At 52.9% G+C, this 20,198-nt stretch overlaps 1 protein-coding gene across 13 annotated transcripts in view; it reads right to left on the bottom strand.

Moving 5' to 3' along the window:
* PARD3 (par-3 family cell polarity regulator) overlaps positions 1–20,198 on the bottom strand; it is a 528,240-nt gene that overhangs the window by 259,284 nt on the left and 248,758 nt on the right. For all 13 annotated transcript variants that reach the window (XM_062211210.1, XM_062211216.1, XM_062211204.1 and 10 more), the window contains exons 6-7: positions 4,902–4,993; positions 2,803–2,886 (exon numbers count right to left, since the gene is read on the bottom strand). In XM_062211210.1, the coding sequence (XP_062067194.1) occupies positions 2,803–2,886; positions 4,902–4,993 (176 nt within the window). The remainder of the gene's footprint in view (positions 1–2,802; positions 2,887–4,901; positions 4,994–20,198) is intronic.

Here is a 20,198-nt window from a genome sequence, read left to right as displayed (position 1 = left end):
GCTGTGTGTCCTGGTGGTCTGGGCACACCTGTGCTGTGTCCTGGTGGTCTGGGCACACCTGTGCTGTGTGTCCTGGTGATCTGGGCACACCTGTGCTGTGTGTCCTGGTGTCTGGGCACACCTGTGCTGTGTGTCCTGGTGGTCTGGGCACACCTGTGCTGTGTCCTGGTGGTCTGGGCACACCTGTGCTGTGTGTCCTGGTGGTCTGGGCACACCTGTGCTGTGTCCTGGTCTGGGCACACCTGTGCTGTGTGTCCTGGTGATCTGGGCACACCTGTGCTGTGTGTCCTGGTGGTCTGGGCACACCTGTGCTGTGTCCTGGTCTGGGCACACCTGTGCTGTGTGTCCTGGTGGTCTGGGCACACCTGTGCTGTGTCCTGGTGGTCTGGGCACACCTGTGCTGTGTCCTGGTGGTCTGGGCACACCTGTGCTGTGTGTCCTGGTGCTCTGGGCACACCTGTGCTGTGTGTCCTGGTGGTCTGGGCACACCTGTGCTGTGTCCTGGTGGTCTGGGCACACCTGTGCTGTGTGTCCTGGTGGTCTGGGCACACCTGTGCTGTGTCCTGGTCTGGGCACACCTGTGCTGTGTGTCCTGGTGGTCTGGGCACACCTGTGCTGTGTGTCCTGGTGCTCTGGGCACACCTGTGCTGTGTCCTGGTCTGGTCACACCTGTGCTGTGTGTCCTGGTGGTCTGGGCACACCTGTGCTGTGTCCTGGTGGTCTGGGCACACCTGTTCTGTGTGTCCTGGTGGTCTGGGCACACCTGTGCTGTGTGTCCTGGTGCTCTGGGCACACCTGTGCTGTGTGTCCTGGTGGTCTGGGCACACCTGTGCTGTGTGTCCTGGTGGTCTGGGCACACCTGTGCTGTGTGTCCTGGTGGTCTGGGCGCACCTGTGCTGTGTGTCCTGGTGGTCTGAGTGCACCTGTGCTGTGTCCTGGTGGTCTGGGCACACCTGTGCTGTGTGTCCTGGTGGTCTGGGCACACCTGTGCTGTGTGTCCTGGTGGTCTGGGCACACCTGTGCTGTGTGTCCTGGTGGTCTGGGCACACCTGTGCTGTGTCCTGGTGGTCTGGGCACACCTGTGCTGTGTCCTGGTGGTCTGGGCACACCTGTGCTGTGTGTCCTGGTGGTCTGGGCACACCTGTGCTGTGTGTCCTGGTGGTCTGAGTGCACCTGTGCTGTGTCCTGGTGGTCTGGGCACACCTGTGCTGTGTGTCCTGGTGGTCTGGGCACACCTGTGCTGTGTGTCCTGGTGGTCTGGGCACACCTGTGCTGTGTGTCCTGGTGGTCTGGGCACACCTGTGCTGTGTGTCCTGGTGCTCTGGGCACACCTGTGCTGTGTCCTGGTGGTCTGGGCACACCTGTGCTGTGTCCTGGTGCTCTGGGCACACCTGTGCTGTGTGTCCTGGTAGTCTGGGCACACCTGTGCTGTGTGTCCTGGTGCTCTGGGTACACCTGTGCTGTGTGTCCTGGTGGTCTGGGCACACCTGTGCTGTGTCCTGGTGCTCTGGGCACACCTGTGCTGTGTCCTGGTGGTCTGGGCACACCTGTGCTGTGTGTCCTGGTGGTCTGAGCGCACCTGTGCTGTGTGTCCTGGTGGTCTGGGCACACCTGTGCTGTGTCCTGGTGGTCTGGGCACACCTGTGCTGTGTGTCCTGGTGCTCTGGGCACACCTGTGCTGTGTCCTGGTGGTCTGGGCACACCTGTGCTGTGTGTCCTGGTGCTCTGGGCACACCTGTGCTGTGTGTCCTGGTGCTCTGGGCACACCTGTGCTGTGTCCTGGTGGTCTGGGCACACCTGTGCTGTGTCCTGGTGCTCTGGGCACACCTGTGCTGTGTGTCCTGGTGGTCTGGGCACACCTGTGCTGTGTCCTGGTGGTCTGGGCACACCTGTGCTGTGTGTCTTGGTGGTCTCAGGCTACTTTCTAGCTTCTCCCATTACATCTCCAGGTTAACAAAATTTAAATAGAAAATAGTGTTAAAAATTAAGCAATGTTGAAAACCAATGCTTCACCTGGGATCATAGTGTGTGGATCTGCAAGCGAGCATGTATACCATCTACCAGGGAGGAGTGCACTGGTACAATGGGTGTCCCAAGTCCAGGGTAGATGCCCAGGAGTGACAGTTACAACATCAGTTCTAACTATCTGAATATATCAAAACCAAAAATACAGCGACAGTTCTCACACAGAGGAGAAGCAGAATGGAGGACACGCATCTGATAATTGACATTTTCAAGGATGCGTGTAGTGCAAAGTGACGAGGTTATGATTAATGAAGAGTACAAAAGCCTGAGAGTCGGAGTGTCCAGAAACTAGAGGGAGGGAGGCACAAGCCACACAGACGGAGGGAAGACTGCAACCTGCTCAGGTTCCCAAGATTTCAAACCTGAAGTTTTTAAAAAATATTATGAAACTTGCACAAGAACAAATGTAATTACAGATTTTAAATGAAATGCCAGCTACGTCAGCCAGATAGCTTTGTTCCACTAATTTCCCAGAAAACCCCATTCAGCGCTAACCTTCCCAAGCCAGCTGGACTGTATGATCTACTGAGAGTTTACAGCAAGGTGCGACACAGGCTCAGACGGCCCAGTAACAGCCTCGCAGGACCGCTGAGCCGCAGGATCTCCTCCGGCCTCTGCCAGACCGCTCTTCCCCGGACTAAGTGCGTTCTGCAGTGAGGACATGGATGGATCGTGACAAAGCAGACATTGCACCCCAGTGTGCTGAGTCAGCACTTGCAAGAATGAAGCTAAACATGGCACCGTGCGGTTGGGCGCACACCCTCCAGGATACGTTACCTGCCACCTCGAGCACTGAAGGGCACTACGTGGATCCCCAGGGGCCCGCCATCGTTGGAGACTTGGACGAGCTTTACCATGTCACTGTGAGACAACGATGAATGAAGGAGATGAACACGGACCATCGACAAACCAGAACTGAAAGAACAAAACAGGAAACCACCACCAACACACACGCACGCACGCCAGATCCCACCAGGCACCCGCACACACACGTATGCGATCGGCAACACAGGCGTGGCGATGCTGGGACGTCCAACACTACGTACCTGGCCGCCAGGCTGAGGGTGTGGACGGCAGTGGGCAGCAGAAATGGGACACTCTAAGGACACAGAACACAGCTGTCCTCGGGCCGCTCTCTCCCAGGGAAACCCAGATCACCTCTGGCTCTGCTCAGGGACTCCGCTGTCTACCATTATGATCAACAAAGCTAATCGGCCGAAGTCCCCAGGAGCGCGGCAGGTCCGCTTACAGAACACCTTGCCAAAGCTGGGAGAGGGCCAGGAAAACTCATCAAGTTTCCCGACAGTGTTTGAAGTCGATATTCAAAGTCCAGATGCCATTCACGTCACGTGAAGCAGCGCAGTGGCATTTGAGCCACATAACGCCACCGCTTGGTGAAGGCACGAGACACCCGTGCATGGCCAGGCCACGTCCATGAGTATCTACTATTAAAAAGCTTGCATCTGATGAAAATTAATATAATCTGAGAAGTTTTGAAGTCATGTGAAGGAGATTTTCTTCTCTTTTAGGCTTTTTTTCCATGTGGAGACACTTAGTAGTTCTAAGTACTAGGTATCCAACAATCAAGATTTGAAAATACTACCTCAAATACATAATGTAAGCAACCAGGAAAACAAAATTTGTTTACTGATAGATTTGACAAATATCATAGTATAGGCTGATAGTGTGGAAAATGCCAATTTTTAGCTGGATTTCTTATATTAAACTCAATGGGATATTCTATGTACTATGAATGCCCGGTTTATATGCTACAAAGACTCAAACAAATATCAAACAAACAAAAGCAAAATTGAAAATACATGCACAGAACCAATCACACACACTAACACGATGGGACAAGACATTCATTTTGCCATACTAGAATTTTGCTTCGGTAAAATACTAAAATGTTTGTAAAGTGACACCACTTAGATTTGTTATTTTTCACAGAATTTCATAAAACCCCACTGGTAATACCACTTGAACACCTAGTTAGTCACTGATCTGTCAACTAGGAACATAACTTTAGAAAAGCAATTTGATTCACATGCTTTCTGAAAGGAACTGTGGCAAGACACGTGTCTCTGAGGTAAACACTCAGAGCTGGGTGCTCGGTATCAGACCAGTGTGGTCTCACTAAGCACGTCCTGATGCCCTCCCTTGGAAGGCCAAGGAAGACAGAGTTAAATGCGCAAGTGTTCCTGTGAATATCCCCAACATTTACTCAAAGAATAAAAACCCAAACCACTGCTCTAAGCTATCAAGGAAGAAATTGTGACAACGCTGCCCACTTAACACTGACCAATATTTAAGGCAGCTGCAAAGTTGTGATGCTTAAGGGATGGTTTTCCTTTTTGAATTTAAAATCATGTTCCAGGTCCCTAACGGAGGACCTCTGTGCATTCATCAAAGATTCTGGGAGATTCTGTGTCTGACAAGTGTGTATTATAATGACGACTGTTTGCATAAAGCCAACCAGTGTTTCCTGTCACCAACACTCACAGTATTCATCAGTTCAGCACAGTGGAAGAACAACTGACCAAAATGCCAACAGACAAAGCAATGTGAAAGCAGTTACAGCAGTCACAGGCTGTTAGCAGGACACACATTTCCATCCAAATACTATTTTATGTCATAATGTAATAGTATTTGCCAGGGCAGGAAGCTCTAGGCAGGTACGTGTGAACACGCATGCCCGGGTGCTTGTGTTACAGAACTCAATCAACAGAAGATGCTCTTTGGGAAAGCAAATCAAAGCCAGGCGTGTCTGCAACTCGGCACAAACATCCCACATGCCATATGTCTGAGGGAGACTTGCTGCAATTAGCGAGGCTACGTGTGTACCCCACGATGAGTTAAAACCAGTAACCACTCACTCCAGGGAGAAGCTGGGGATGTTCTCTGAGCCAGTGTCGGCGTGTCCCAGGGGCTCAACGCGGCTGCTGTCCTCTTCCACGCCATCCTCCTCCTGCAGGCAGAATGACACAAAGGGCAGGGGCTCCATGTTAGCTTACGGGCGCTTGTGCAGTGCGAGAGGAGACAGGGGACCATCGGGTCTCTCCTTCAGGGAGGACAGCCCTCCGTGCGAGCATGTGGGACTGTCCTGCCACAGAATCTCTACTTAGGTCAATTATCCCACCGGCTTCCACATCTTCGCCTAAGTATTCGAGGACGTAAGCTGTACTGCAACAATGTCATGATAAATTAACAGAAACACATGAGACTGAGGCTGCCTGTTGAAAACTACTGACTGATCCAAACAGGTGAAACCGTCACAAACCAAAACCACCGCCAGACCTGGCACCTGGGAGCCCCTTGGTCCCTGCTGACACCGTTTGTCCAAAGGAAGCGTGCACGCAGCAGATCTAATCTCAGACTTACAAGTTTCCCTCGGTGGCATTTGCCAGAAAATTCCCCAAATCGGCTGATGGATTGCCTGGAGGTCGAGAGGACACTTGTGCTTACTCCTGTGTGTGAAGGACCAAGCACAGGGAAAGAAAAAAAAAAAAAAAAAAAAGCACTCCCGTGGTCACCCTGTGACAAGCAAAGCTAACATGTTGTCTACCAGACCTCCCGATGTGCTGCAGACATGGGGGGGGGGGACTCCCTAGGACGCACATGGGTTCATGAAGCCAACGAAACACCCCCAGAGAACACACCTTCACGGATCACAGAGCCCACCATCTTCCCATGGAAGAGCTCACTAATAGTAAAGTTGACTTTAAGAGCGTAGGAATAACGATGAAAATATTAGAAGTACCTGCTAATTAAAGCAAAATTACCATCCTCAGGAACCTCCTGGGCACTCCATTCCCAAATGCCACTTAGTAAAATTTAATTACTTCGGTCCTGGTACGTTTCTGTGTAGGATTCCTGCAAGCACGCTGGAGGGCGTCGGGAAGTTCACACAAAGTCTTCATCAACTTTAATTCCGTTTTGTCATGAACTTCTTGAAGCCCCTTCCTATAACATGTTTCCTTCCCCCTATTTAAATTTGACAAGCGATGTTATGGTGAACTTATCAAACCACCGACGTCGGCAAGAGAGTCCAGTACTGGAGGGAAATCGTAGATTTTTAACCATGTTTTCTGTGAGACTCAGCAGAAACTTAGGTAGCATCCACAGACACATCAACCGGAGGCGTCAGTCCGCAGAATGACAGGCAAGACGTCCGCGTTGCAGACACAATGTCAGACGAGAAACAGCAGAGCCGCTGCAAACGCCGCATGGACACGTCCTCCAAAAATTCACCCTAAGAAACGAGCCTTCTCGGGAGGCGTGGCTGTGCCTCTGGGTGCTGATGGCGTGTGCGGCAGGTAGCCAGGCCCCGGGAAGACTGCTGGAGAGGCCCTTGCGTGCCCGTCTCGCGGCAAGCAGCAGCACACGGCACCTCTCTTAAAGGTTAGCCTGCACCTTGACCCTGCCTAAGAGCCACACCTTGACTGTCAACACAGATTCCCCAAAGGACCCTTGTGGAGTCAGGGCCGGGGGTGGAGGCAGACGTAAAAACGGACTTTACGTTGTACATGTGTGGTTCCGGACTGCCAGCGCGCCAGGCCACCCACCCACACACCGAGGCTTCACTCTGAAACAGCCACGCAAATGAAGTGCTCCGGACAGCTGCGATGCACCGTCGCAGGGTGATCGACACTCAGAGTTCCCACTGCGGAAAGGACACGGAAACCCGTGACACGCAGCACAGTGTCTCCTAAATCTGCACGCGTGCTCAGGTGGGCTGCACACGCTCCCACTGCAGGGAGGCCGTGGGAACCACAACGTAGCAGTCCCAACCTGGGGCTGGATAAATATCAGCTCTTACATGGATTTATTTTCTTGGCTGGGCCTTTGTTGAAGCTGTGACTGAACACAGTCACGTTCAGTGAGGACTGTGTGCTGAATTCCAGTATAACCACAGTAAGGGAAGTTCAAGGAGTACACGTGTACGTGTGTGTGTACGTGTGTGTGTACGTGTGTGTACGTGTACGTGTGTGTGTGTGTACGTGTGTGTACGTGTGTGTGTACGTGTGTGCACGTGTACGTGTACGTGTGTGTGTGTGTGTGTGTATTCAATATTTACAGACCACAGCATGGATTTATATTGGACAGGGTTAAAGAATGTGCAGATTCGTCAAATACACTTTATTTCTTCTTTCCCGCCTTTCCATCTTACAGGGTAAAGCAGCAAAGAACTCGGGTTCGAGGGTTCACTAGAACAGAGTGTGAAAATGGCAACTCCTGGGGGTCTGCACTGTGGTGTGGGAGATTAAGCCTCCAACGGCAGTGCCAGCATCGCATATGGGCGCAAGTTCAAATCCCAGATGTTCCACTTCCAGTTCCGCTCCCTGCTAATGCACCTGGGAAAGCAGAAGATGGCCGAAGTGCTTGGGCCCCTGCACCCACCTGGGAGACCCAGAAGCAGCTCCTGGCTCCTGGCTCCGGCCTGGCACAGCTCTGGCCGTTATGGCCATTTGGAGAGTGAACCAGCGAATGGAAGACTGCTTTCAGTCTCTCTCCTTCTATCACTAACTTTCAAATAAATACACTTTAAAAAAGAAAGCAACACCCACATCTGCAATTGCCAGACCTCAGGCAAGTCACATACCTGTTCTGTGTCCCTCTCCCTTCTTCTGTGAAATGGGAGCAACACAATCACGTTCCTGGGCCCAGCAGGCCCAGCTGTCACTTTTAACACCCACATCCCCATGTACAGTGCCTGGGTTCAAGTCTCAGCTGCTCCTCTTCTGCTACAGCGCCCTGCTAATGCCCCCTGGGAGGCAGCAGGTGAAGGCTCAACCGTGCGGGGCCTCCCACCTGTCGGAGACCTGAATGGAATTCTGGGCTCTTGGCTGGAGTATAGCCCGGTCACAGACGATCTCTCTCTTTCTCTGCCATCTCTCTTTCTCACCCAAATAGTCATGAAGTAGAAAATTGTAAAGAAAAAAGGCTGCTCTCATTCCTGCCCAGGTCGGTCTTTTTATTTTATTTTTTTAATATTATGCATTTGAAAGGCAGAGGTACAGAGAAGGAGAGGGGGAAGAAGGGGGGGGAGAGGGAGGGAGGGAGAGAGAAAGAGAGAAAGAGAGAAAAAGAGAGAAAGAGAGAGAGCGAGCTATGTTCTATCTGCTGGTTCATTCCCTGAATGGCCGTAACAGCCAGGATTGGGTCAGGCCAAAACCAGGGTCCAGGAGCTTTATCCAAATCAACCACACGGGTGGCAGGGACCCAAACACTTGGGCCATCCTCCACTGCGTTCCCAGGCACATTAGCAGGGAGCTGGATATAGGAAGCGGAGCAGCCTGGACGTGAACCGGTGCCCACATGGGATGCCGGTGTCACAGAGGGCAGCTTGACCTGCTACGCCACAGCGCCAGCTCCCCTTCTGGGAGGAGGAAGGAGGACAAGCCCAGTCAGGAGCAGGACCAGTGCCTGATGCCTAGTGATTGCCCAAGAGAGGGGGACAGATAAACGTAACCGAGACAGCAGTGAACCACAGGTGCGCAACACAGAACCCACGCACTGACAAGCAATCAGGGCCGGCGTAAACAATACGGGACAGTTTAAGGGGGCGTAGCCATCCACTCACGCTTTCTGACTTTCAAAACATTTTACTACAAGACATGTTACCTACTCAACTAAATATAAAACACATCTTCTGCAATTTAGGAACCATTGCTGAACACCTGATCTTTATTCTGCTCTACTGAATAGAAAGTATTTTCATTGTAGAACGTCTCCGGAATGAGACACCAAGTGGAGAAAAAGACACACAACCAAATGCTACAGTTAGTCCAGAGGCAGGAGGAAGACATCACAGCAGATTTCTGCTTGCGGAAATCGACCAAGACAAAGATGATGCCCAGGGCGGTGGTTAGGACGCTGCCTAGGATACCTGCACCCCACATCAGAGGGCCTGGTTAGGATCCTGGCTAGAGCTCCCGAGCCCAGCTCCCTGCTAATGCACACCCTCGGTGCCAGGTGACGGTTCATGGACTTGGGTCCCCGCCATTCACGTGGAAGACCACGTGGAAACATTCCCAGCTCCTGGCTTTGACCTGGCCCAGCCCTGGGTGGTACAGGCATTGGGCGATTCAATCAGTGCATGCAAGATCTCTATCCCCCTCTCCCTCTCTCCCCCTCTCTCCCCCCTCTCCCCCTCTCTCTCCCTCTCTCCCTCTCTCCACCTCTCTCCACCTCTCTCCCTCTCTCCCTCTCTCTTAACCTCTCTCCCTCTCTCTCCTTCCCTCCCTCTCTCCCTCTCTCTCCCCCTCTCTCCACCTCTCTCCCCCTCTCTCCCTCTCTCCCTCTCTCTTAACCTCTCTCCCTCTCTCTTAACCTCTCTCCCTCTCTCCCTCTCTCTCTCCCTCTCTCCCTCTCTCTCTCCACCTCTCTCCCTCTCTCTCCACCTCTCTCCCTCTCTCCCTCTCTCTCCTTCCCTCCCTCTCTCTCTCTCTCCCTCTCTCCCTTCCTCTCTCCCTCCCTCTCTCTCCCTCTCTCCCTTCCTCTCTCCCTCTCTCTCCCCCTCTCCACCTCTCTCCCTCTCTCTCCTTCTCTCCCTCTCTCCCTCTCTCCCTTCCTCTCTCCCTCTCTCTCTCTCTCTCTCTCTCTCCCTCTCTCCCTCTCTCCCTTTCTCTCCCTCTCTCTCTCCCCCCTGACCCTCTAAGACAGACAAAGGTAAATGTCAAGAACTGAGGTTTCTGTAACCTGCACCTCGCAGGAAAGGTCAGAAAGGAGGCTGCCCCAGCTTCACGGGAGCTGGCAGAAGGCACGAGGGTCCCTGGTCAGAGACGAAGGATGGTTCAGCATAAGGGCACGAGGTGCGACCTCGAGCTGCAGTTCTCCTAAGAGGCCTTGAACGCAGGCGGGGCCGGCGGTGCACAGGGAGCACCCAGAGAGCAGGAAGCCCAATCCTCCTTGCAGGCGGGAAGCACGCTTGCCAGCTACAGGCAGAGACCCCTCGCCTGCCTCCTACAGCTGAGCTGAGCAGGCATCACGGACAGGGCCATCCCCAGCAGAGGTCCCTGCGCTCCCAACGCACAGAAAACACGAGAGCCATGGAGAGGCAGCTCCAGCAACCGAGACTCAGCCGAGACTGGAGGAGGAGGAATAGCACCCACACAAGCCCCAGGAAAACAGCCCTTCCGGAACAAACACACCACGCTCTCCACGCTGAGTGAGGACGGTGACCTCCCGTGAGGCGCTGTACTGATCAATCGCACGGGGCCTCCAGGACATGGGCCCGGCCACCGTACGGGAGACCCAGGTGGAGCTGTCAGCTCCAGGCTTCAGTATGGCCCAGAAGATCTCGCAAGATGTCCCTCTCTCTGCCTTTCAAATAAAAGAGTATTCTTAAGCTTCTTGGTGCGTGATTTTTTTTTTTTTTTTTGACAGGCAGAGTGGACAGTGAGAGAGAGACAGAGAGAAAGGTCTTCCTTTTACCGTTGGTTCACCCTTCAATGGCCGCTGCGGCCGGCGCACTGCACTGATCTGAAGCCAGGAGCCAGGTGCTTCTCCTGGTCTCCCATGGGGTGCAGGGCCCAAGCACTTGGGCCATCCTCCACTGCACTCCCGGGCCACAGCAGAGAGCTGGCCTGGAAGAGGGGCAACCGGGACAGAATCCGGCGCCCCGACTAGGACTAGAACCCGGTGTGCTGGCACCGCTAGGTGGAGGATTAGCCTAGTGAGCCACGGCGCCGGCCCTTGGTGTGTGATTTTATTCTACGTACATATCTTGAACTGCAGGCATCTTCCAGGGTCCCCAGAGACTCCCCAGGATGTGTTCCCAGTCACCAGGAAGGTGGTCAGGCAGGAGACCCGGTGGGGGCCCCCAGGACCCCACTCTTATCCTTGGGAGGCACCTGCTTCTCCCAGCAGTCCTCATTGCTGCCCCACAGTCTTCTCTTAGATCCCCAAGTGACAGCTCAGGAGTAGGGGAGGGACTCACGTCAAGAGGGGCTGGCACCACGGCACAGTAAGCTGTCTCCTGCGACACCGGCATCCCATATGGGTGCAGGTTTGAATCCTGCCGCTCCGCTTCTGATCCCGCGCCCTGCTAATGCACCTGGGAGAGCAGCGGAGGGTGGCCCAAGTGCTGAGCTCTTACACCCATGTGGGAGACCAACAAGCTCGTGACTCCTGGCTTTGGCCTGGCCCAGCCCTGGCTGTTGCAGCCATCTGAGGAGTGAACCAGCAGATGGCCAATCTCTCTCTGTGTCACTCTGCCAAAGAGAGAGGCTACAAGAACCACCCCACAGAAAAGCCTCCTGCCCCAGGAAGGCCAAAATCTCTTGGATCGCCACCAAAGGCGCAGATATGTGGAGGTTCCCAATTCATCCATCAGTGTCACTTACAGAGAGGCAGGTGCACTGCCTCTATTAGATTTCCAGGGAAACGGAGCCTAAAACCAGAAAATTTAAATTCTCACACAGCAAGGAGAAATGGCCTTGTCCTATAGTCACTGCATTACAAAAAATACAGAAGATGCTGGGAGTCCAGTAGACAAAACAGTGAGAGGAACACACAGCGCATGGGCCCAGGAGAGGAGAGTGGGTCCTGCTACTGCGTGGGGCCGGGCGTCCCACAGCAGGTGCCTGAGCCTGATGGCCTGCCTCCACTCCTGCCTCCACTCCTGCTGTGCCCACTCTGGTCCCAGTTCAGGTGGACACAGAGCACCGCGTGGGGCCGGGTGTCCCTCAGCAGGTGCCCGAGTCTAACAGCCCACCTCCACTCCTGCTGTGCCCACCCTGGGAGATGTGGCGACAGCTCCAGCAGCTGAGTCCCGGCCACAGACCTGGGAGGCCTGGCCAGCCCAAGTCCCTGGCTCAGCCCCACTAGGGCTGGACAGGAACCCAGTATTGGGTGGGAGCTGTTCTGTATTTTTGTGTTTGTGTCTCTCTCTCTGTCCTCTGCCTCTCACACACATTTCTGTTATGGGAAGCCACCTGCAGCCTGTCTCTAGAACAGATTAGCCAGCCTGTTCTCCTGCACTACACGGGTACCAGAAAGACTGGCCCACAGGAGGAGAAGGACAGGCGGGGCACGAGGGTCAGGCCGTGAAATTTGCCTCAGCTCCTGATCTTCTTCTTAATTTCAAAAATCATCGAATTTTCTTCTGTTTGACTTCAAGAAAGTATGCTCTCTCTCTCTCTCTCTCTCTCTCTCTCTCTCTCACACACACACACACACACACACACACACACATCCAGAAACTTGAGTGGATTTCAGTACAAAGAAATACAGGACTTGTAGTGAGAACATATATTGGAATTGCCATGTCACTCATGCTATGACCAAGAATAGAAATGCTTACAAAACAAGGCAAACCAAACCACGCTGCCTATCCCACAGACTCGAGAAAGCCGTCACCCGCAGGCCTACCACCAAACTCCGACCTCTAAGGAACGGAGTGTTTTAAATGAGAAGTGCTTGAAAGAAAAGACCATCATTTTAAGAAATAACTCGCGATTTTACAAGTGTGTTACACAAACCGAAGTTACACCGCTCCAATTTCCTTCATGCCAATGACTTTCGAGTTTAGGAAGCAAAAGTAGGAAACAAAAGCTCTTTTGCTGCCTTCTCAAACAAGAAAGTTTACAAGATTTTCCTCGCCTAATTTTATAATTATACTTTACAGTAAAATATTTTCATTGGTTTGACTTTTATTGCTACGAAAACATTCAAGTGAAAGGGCTTTTCACCCTTTGGAGGGCACTGCCATGTCTCCCACCCTAACCAGACACGCTGCCCATCAGCGAGTTACAGCGTCCTAGGAAAATGTTTACTTGGATATTGACAGAATGAATCAAGCCACTTTTCCTTTGCATTGCCTTTGGTGACAGACAACTGCAGAGGGAATGCGTTGCCGAGGCCCCTGAGTAGCAGGAAGAAGACTCCAGAAGGCGCTTGTGATAAAATTGCGACCAGGTGATTAATTTGCCAAATCACCAGGGAGAAGCAGTTTCTAACGCCACAAGCAACAGAACCGAAACCATCTAGGGGCGGGGCTCATAGTGGAAAGTGATTTATCTACAGCAACCTGCCAAAGACACAAGCCCAGGAAACACACAACACAGTGTCACCGCGGGAGCCCCATATCAAGCCTGGAGTGAAAACCAGAAAGGAAAACATCCTCATCCAGGTCCTCTAAAGGACAGACAGTATCGATGCCAAGGGAGATATTTGAAAATAAAAATGTGTTCCTGTAGAGCAGAATTGACAGCCCTTGAGGGCCGGCGCTGTGGGGACGCCAGCCTGCGGAATCGGAGCACCTCTCTGCTTCCCACCCAGCTCCCTGCTAACGAGCCAGGGAAGGCATCCGAGGATGGCCCAAGAAACCCACCTGGAAGACCTGATGGAGCTTGTGGCTCCTGGCTTCAGCACAGCCCAGCCCTGGCTGTTGCAGGCATCTGGGAGGTGAACAACCATATGGAAGCGTGCGCTCTCTCTCTCTCTCTCTCTGCCTTTCACATAAATAAATCTATAAAAAATATGACTTTTATTTTCAGACACAATCCAGTTCGTCGTAACATAAACAGAGCTCTACTGAACAGACCCTGACCCCCAACAACGGAGAACACTGTGAGGAACGCTTAGTGCCTGTGATGCTGACCAGGGCACGCGAGCTCCAGCCCCACGGGGGATTCCTACCGTCCCCATCTCAGGCAGAACCAGCCCACGAAATGTGCATTTCCCAGAGGAACCTGCTGTTCGCTGTGTTTGACACACACGGCGTGACTCCACCCACCCAAGACAAGAGGTGGTGAGTGACGGGGGTCAGCTACACAGAAGAAGGGCACCGCTTCCATGCACATGGACCTCAAGGCAGCTCCCAAACACAAGGCCCCTTCCCACTGGTCAGCAATGCAGGGCACGGGGACCTCACTGGGACTTGCCCAGCACAGTGTCCAACCGTATCACTGGAGTGCTTGCCCAATTCTCTTCCACCTGGCCTTTGGCCAGTGATGCCCAGGGACGACACACCCACTCATGCTCGCCAGGAATCACAGACCCCAGGAGCTAGCCCGGCATCTCCCACCACCATCTGCCTCAGCCCACCCATGTCCACCGCAACACAGGCAGCTGTCTCCACTCCACGCACACTGGACCACCTGTTTGCCCAGAGTCCCCTCCGCTCACTGACAGCCAAGGGACCACCATTTAGGTGACCTAATTTTAACCAGACTCACCAGTCTGGCTTCAGCAAGAGTCACAGCCACTGGGTTTCCTCGGAACATTTCCGAGAGCACACACTCACTCACAGATTGCCAAAACGTGTGGATACTCAATGTGACCAACCTGGTCTTTCTAACAATACCATTATCTTAAAAAAAAATTCTATGTAGTTGAAGGGCAGTGGGATAGGGAGAGGGAGGAGGAGGAGAGGGACCCACTGGTTCACTCCTCAAATGCCCACAACAGCTGAGACCAGGCCAGGCTGAAGCCAGGAGCCAGAAAAGTGATCCAGGTCTCCCAGGTGGATGGCAGGGGCCATCACCACATTGGCAGGAAACTGAATCAGAAGCAGAGTACCCGGGACTCCAACTGCCCGACAACACTGGCCCCACAGTGACCGTCTAACCCTCAGAAGGGACGTTCCAAAGCGTTCTAGTTTGCAGGTGAGGTCAGTAATGAGTGCTTAAGCTAACTACGCTGGCCTTACTCAGAGATGCATTTAAGAGTAGAAGTATGTTCATTCAAACAGACCAATTTCTCCTTGGTTTACAAATGTTTTTAAGGGACAGGGTTGTGGTATAGTGGGCTAAGCCGCCACCTGTGATGTCAGCATCCCTTATGGGCAACGGCTCCTATCCCGGCTGCTCCACTTCCCATCCAGCTCCCTAGTAATGCACCTGGAAAAACCAAGCAGAAGATGGCCCTAGTGCTTGGGCTCCTGCACCAACATGAGAGACTCGGAAGAAACTCCTGGTTCCTGGCTTCAGCATGGCCAGCCCTGGCTGTTGTGTCCGTCTGGGGAGTGAACCAGCAGATGGAAAATCGATCTCTTTCTGTCTCTCCGTCTTTATCTGTAACTAACTCTGTGTTTCAAATAAATCCTAATTTATTTATTTAACCCTATTTATTAATCCTTTTATTTATTTTTAAAGATTTATTTATTTGAAAGACAGAGTTACAGAGAGAGGTAGAGACAGAGACAGAGACAGAGACAGAGACAGAGAGAGAGAGAGAGGTCTTCCATCCGCTGGTTCACTCCCCACATGGCCGCAACAGCCAGAGCTGCACCGATCCAAAGCCAGGAGCTTCTTCCTGGTCTCCCATGTGGGTATAGGGGCCCAAGCACTTGAGCCATCTTCTACTGCTTTCTCAGGCCATAGCAGAGAGCTGGATCAGAAGAGGAGCAGCTGGGACTAGAACCGGTGCCCATTTGGGATGCTGGCACTAAAGGCCACTGTACCGGCTGCCTCAGATAAATCTTTACAAGTAAGCTTTTTAAATTAACATAGGATTTACTGGGCTTAGGAATAAGTTTATTTTTTAAATAAAGATCTTCTTACACCTATTAAGCAAGTATTTTCTTACTAAAGAGAAGTGCAAACCATTTTTAAACAGGTAAAAAAAGTTTATAAATTTAAAAATAACAAAAAACAGAAATGATAAACTCGGGCATGTGCCGAAAACATACCAGGGGAGACCTGGATGGAGTTGCCAGCTTCTGGCTTTGACCGGGATCAGCCCTGGTCATCCTGGGCATTTGGGCAGGAAGCTTTCTCTGTCTGCCTCTCAGATAACAGGGGAGGGGCAGGGGAAGAGTGGACCAGAAAACAAAGCCAGTGGCAGGGCTCGTGAAGTCTGTTCTGAGTCTCTTTCCTAAGGTGACGGAGCCACTTCCCGCCCAGACGAGCCGCGGGGTCTCAGCGCCACACACACATTGGGATCCCGACGCGCAGGACACTCACGTGGGTGAGGCTTGCTGACCGCCAAGGATCCACCCAGCCTGCCCAGGGCCTACAGGACCACAGAGCTGGGGGTTCTGCCTCTGCCCGCCCTACCTCCTCGCTCCCGCACCTTCCGAAAGGGAGCCACGATCCCGTCTCAGGAGCCCGCTGTGATGTGCTGAGGCAAAAAAGTGTAAGTGCAGGGCAGAGACAGCATGTAGGACACATCGCAGACAGGGAGAATGCATGGAAAATCCATCTAGTTGGGTGCGAATTTCATCACCCGCAGGTACCAGCCTTGTCCAAGACCCTCCCTGTGTGCGATCCCAAACTGTTCTGCACCAACACAAACTCCCCTTCCACAAACTCGTCCTCACAATGACTTGGCCGTTCCTAAGCCATGGAAATCAGGACCAAGAAGGGCTCCTGCTTCTGCAGACCCTGCCCCAGCCACGCCCGGGGCTCGCAGGCGTGGCACTTGCTGAGGAGACCTGAGCTCGGCACTGAGCGTAGGGCCAGGATCTGCGAGAGCCGGGACCACATCTGCACGGCAGAAAGCAGGGCTAGACTGAGCGTGTAAAGCCAGAACGACTACAGATGCTTCCGACAACCTTACCAGGAATAGGTACATAATGAACTCAGGGCCGGTGCCGCGGCTCACTAGGCTAATCCTCCTCCTGCGGCGCCGGCACACTGGGTTCTAGTCCTGGTTAGGGCGCTGGATTCTGTCCCGGTTGCCCCTCTTCCTGGCCACCTCTCTGCTGTGGCCCAGGAGTGCAGTGGAGGATGGCCCAAGTCCTTGAGCCCTGCACCTGCATGGGAGAGCAGGAAAAGCACCTGGCTCCTGGCTTCGGATCAGCGCGGTGCGCCGGCCACAGCGGCCATTGGAGGATGAACCAACGGAAAAGGAAGACCTTTCTCTCTCTCCCTCACTGTCCACTCTGCCTGTCAAAAAAAAAAAAAAAAAAATGAACTCGGGAAGTATTTCAGGGGAAATTTCTGGGCAGCAGGATAACAAGTTTTGTCTTTGTCTTTTTTAACAGATTTATTTATTTGAAATTCTGAGTTACAGAGAGAGAGGAAGAGCCTGAGAAATCTTCCACTGGAAGCCAGGAGCTTCATCTGGGTCTCCCATGTGGGTGTGGGGGCCCAAGCACGTGAGCCATCACCACTGCTCATCCCAGGCCATCAGCAGGGAGCTGGACAGGAAGTGGAGCAGCCGGGACTGGAACCAGCACCCACACGGGCTGCCTGCATTGCACACAGGTGACAGCTGTACCTGCTACACCTCAGCTACAGCCCAAAAAGTGGTTTTTAATGTGCCGTCATAACTTTAACTATTTTTACAAGGGGCTTAAAATCCTTGTTATGCTGCAGCCTGCAGCGCTGTCATCCCATATGGGCGCCGGTTCAAGTCCCAGCCGCTCCACTTCTGATCCAGCTCCCTGCTAATGCACGTGGGGGAGCAGCGGCTGGGCTCCTGCACCCACACGGGAGACCTGGATGAAGCTCCAGGTTCCTGGGTTTGGTCTGGCCCAGCCCTGGGCATTGTAGCCATTTGGGGAGTGAACCAGCAATGGACAATCTCTCTTTCTCTGTCACTCTGCCTTTCAAATAAATAATATAAAAAAACAAACAAACAAACAAACAAAAAAAAAACAACTCCTTGCAAGATAAAGGCTGTTTTTTATCGTTTCCCTTTAAATCCTACAATGCTTTGATAAGGGATTTTCTAACACATATCATTGCACTATAGTCTCTGGAAAATGACTTTGCTAAGAACCAAGAGCCCAGAAAAGAGAAGAGAAGACAAGACAGGGTCGTGCACTGATAGCGACATGCATCTGGCTTCGCCGTCCTGGAAATCAGAGATGTGATACGTCAGGGTTGCAATCGTGTCGTCTGAACGCAAGAAGAGAGTACGACGAGCCGAGGACATGCTGCCACGCTGCCTGGTGTAGTGAGCCAGGTGAGCAGAACCAACTTCAGAGAGACAGACTCCAACCAGGAGTGCTGCCTGCAGCCTTCCCGGCAGAGCGCACAGGCGTCCAGCTGGGACCTCGAACACACGCCCAGACGCTCCGTCAGCTCCCTGTGCCGAGAGGAACAAAGTCCTTCCCCAACCCCGGCTGCTCTCAGAACCCAGGGGAACTCACAGGCTTATACTGAGGGTCTCACCCTGGTCTCAGCCCCCGACCAGCCACACACGTCCAAGCGAGGAGACCCAGAGCCTGGCTCCAGGCTGACTCCACCCGACCCTCAGCCCTGCATACCCTCATCATAACGCAGCCATCAGGACGCAAAATTCACAGTGCCACACCAACCAGGGGCCGCAGCCGTAAGTAAGGAGAGAAGGGGCTGCATCCCCAATTTCTGGACGGTGGCACCCTTTACCAGAGGCAGGACGGGAAGTTCTGCCCAGACGCCAATCTGCTTTCCTGGACCCCTAATGTGGAGCCCCAGCTGCACGGGGAGCCGGCGGCCTGCCCTGTGCCAGTTCCTTTAACAAAGCCCTCCTGCCGCCCACGCGCAGGCTCGGGCTAATTTCTGTCTCTCTTTTTAAAGACTTACTTATGTGAAAGTCACAGCTATAGAGAGAGAGAGAAGAGACAGAGAAAACTTCCATCTGCTGGTTCTCTCCCCCAACGTCTGCTGAAGCCAGCAGCCTGGAACTCCATTCAGGCCTCCTTAATGGGTGGCAGGGCCCCAAGCACATGGGATGTCCTCTGCTGCTTTCCCAGGAGCATTAGCAGGGAGCTAAATCAGAGGTGGAGCAGCTGGGACTTGAACCAGCACTCACATGGGATGCCAGTGTAGCAGGTGGCGGCTTAACCCGCCGCACCACAGTGCTGGCCCCTGACCTCTCTCCCTGGCCAAGCACACGCCCGAGGCCGTGGTCAAGGGCAGGCTGCGTGGAGTGGTGACAGCATAGAATGTGCACTTTCACACATTTATTATGAAAATTTCTTGAATCAGAGAAATGGATTAAATCCTGGGAAATCATTTCATTAGACTTAATAACCACATCATTTGCTTTTGATTACACAATTTGGCCCAATTATGTTAGTGCCTTTGGTTTCCTCGGGTTTGTCCCTCGGGATATAATTAAATCCAGAATTCGTGTTTTGCAAACGGGCTGCGGAAACGTCGAGTTCATGTCGTATGAAAGGTTCCCTTATCAATGTTTACCAGAGCGCCGAGCCTGCAGAGAGGAGACTCACGTCCACTCCGAGTGGAGAATGATTAAATCAAACACAGATACAGCCAAGCGAGAGGCGGAAGGCACAGCAGATGTTACTCTCATTCACAAAAAAATAAAGGTTTGAAATATTTATTTAGGTCATACTCAGACATCAGGAGAGCTTCCCTCCTGAAATATTTACTCTTAATATGCTCGGATGAAACAGGACCAAGTCGATCGCTTGTTTGCTCTACAAATAACAGGCCAGGATGAACAGGAAAACACAGAACAATTTTCTCTCTTGGAAAAAGATTATTAGGCAGAATGTCTGCCGGGTTAAAAAAAAAAAAAGACTTTGTAACGGAGAGCAAGTGAAAATACAATTTAAGATATTAGACGGTAAGAGTGTGCCGAGAACAACTCAGAACCCGTGTTTTCACTGCACTGAGGGGGTGGGAGGGGCCAGACGTGCAGGATCAACACACTGAGCCAGAGAGAAGGCAGCCACGCAGAGGCCTCGCTCCCGGCCCTGGGAACTCAGCGGCCGTCCTCACTCACGTCGGCCCTGCCGGGGCCCCAGCTCCCTCCTATACTTGAGAAACCTTTTGAATAAAAAGACGCCTCTCTGTACAGAGGCCCGAGCTTGTCACTAGGCAGCTTCTACAGTAACTCCTCTGGCCAGCGCTGCTTCTAGAACCGGAATGGACAGGGGAGGCGGGGGCTACGGTACACTGAGAGAAGGGGTGGGCCCAGGAACCCCACTGCAGAGGTCAGAGAAGGCGGGTCCAGACTGCAGCTCAAAGAGACACCAGGGACACACCTCATTCCCTCTAACAACAGAAGTGCCACGGAGGCACGAACCACATGTGAGACAAAGAGCCCTGGCTGGAGCTGCGGCACGGCTGGTCAAGCCGCTGCCTGTGACACCAGCATCCCATATGGGTGCCAGCTTGAATCCCGACTGCTCCACTTCTGACCCAGCTCCCTGCTTCGGCACCTGGGAAAGCAGCAGCAGACGGCCCAAGTGCTTGGGTGCCTGCACCCTCGTGGGAGATCCAGATGGAATTCCTGGTTCCTGGCTTGGGCCTCGCCCAGCCTTTACC

This window comes from Lepus europaeus, chromosome 14 (assembly GCF_033115175.1).
Source record: "Lepus europaeus isolate LE1 chromosome 14, mLepTim1.pri, whole genome shotgun sequence".
In the NCBI taxonomy this organism is placed as follows: Eukaryota; Metazoa; Chordata; class Mammalia; order Lagomorpha; family Leporidae; genus Lepus; species Lepus europaeus.
This window is presented reverse-complemented; position numbering and strand designations above follow the sequence as displayed.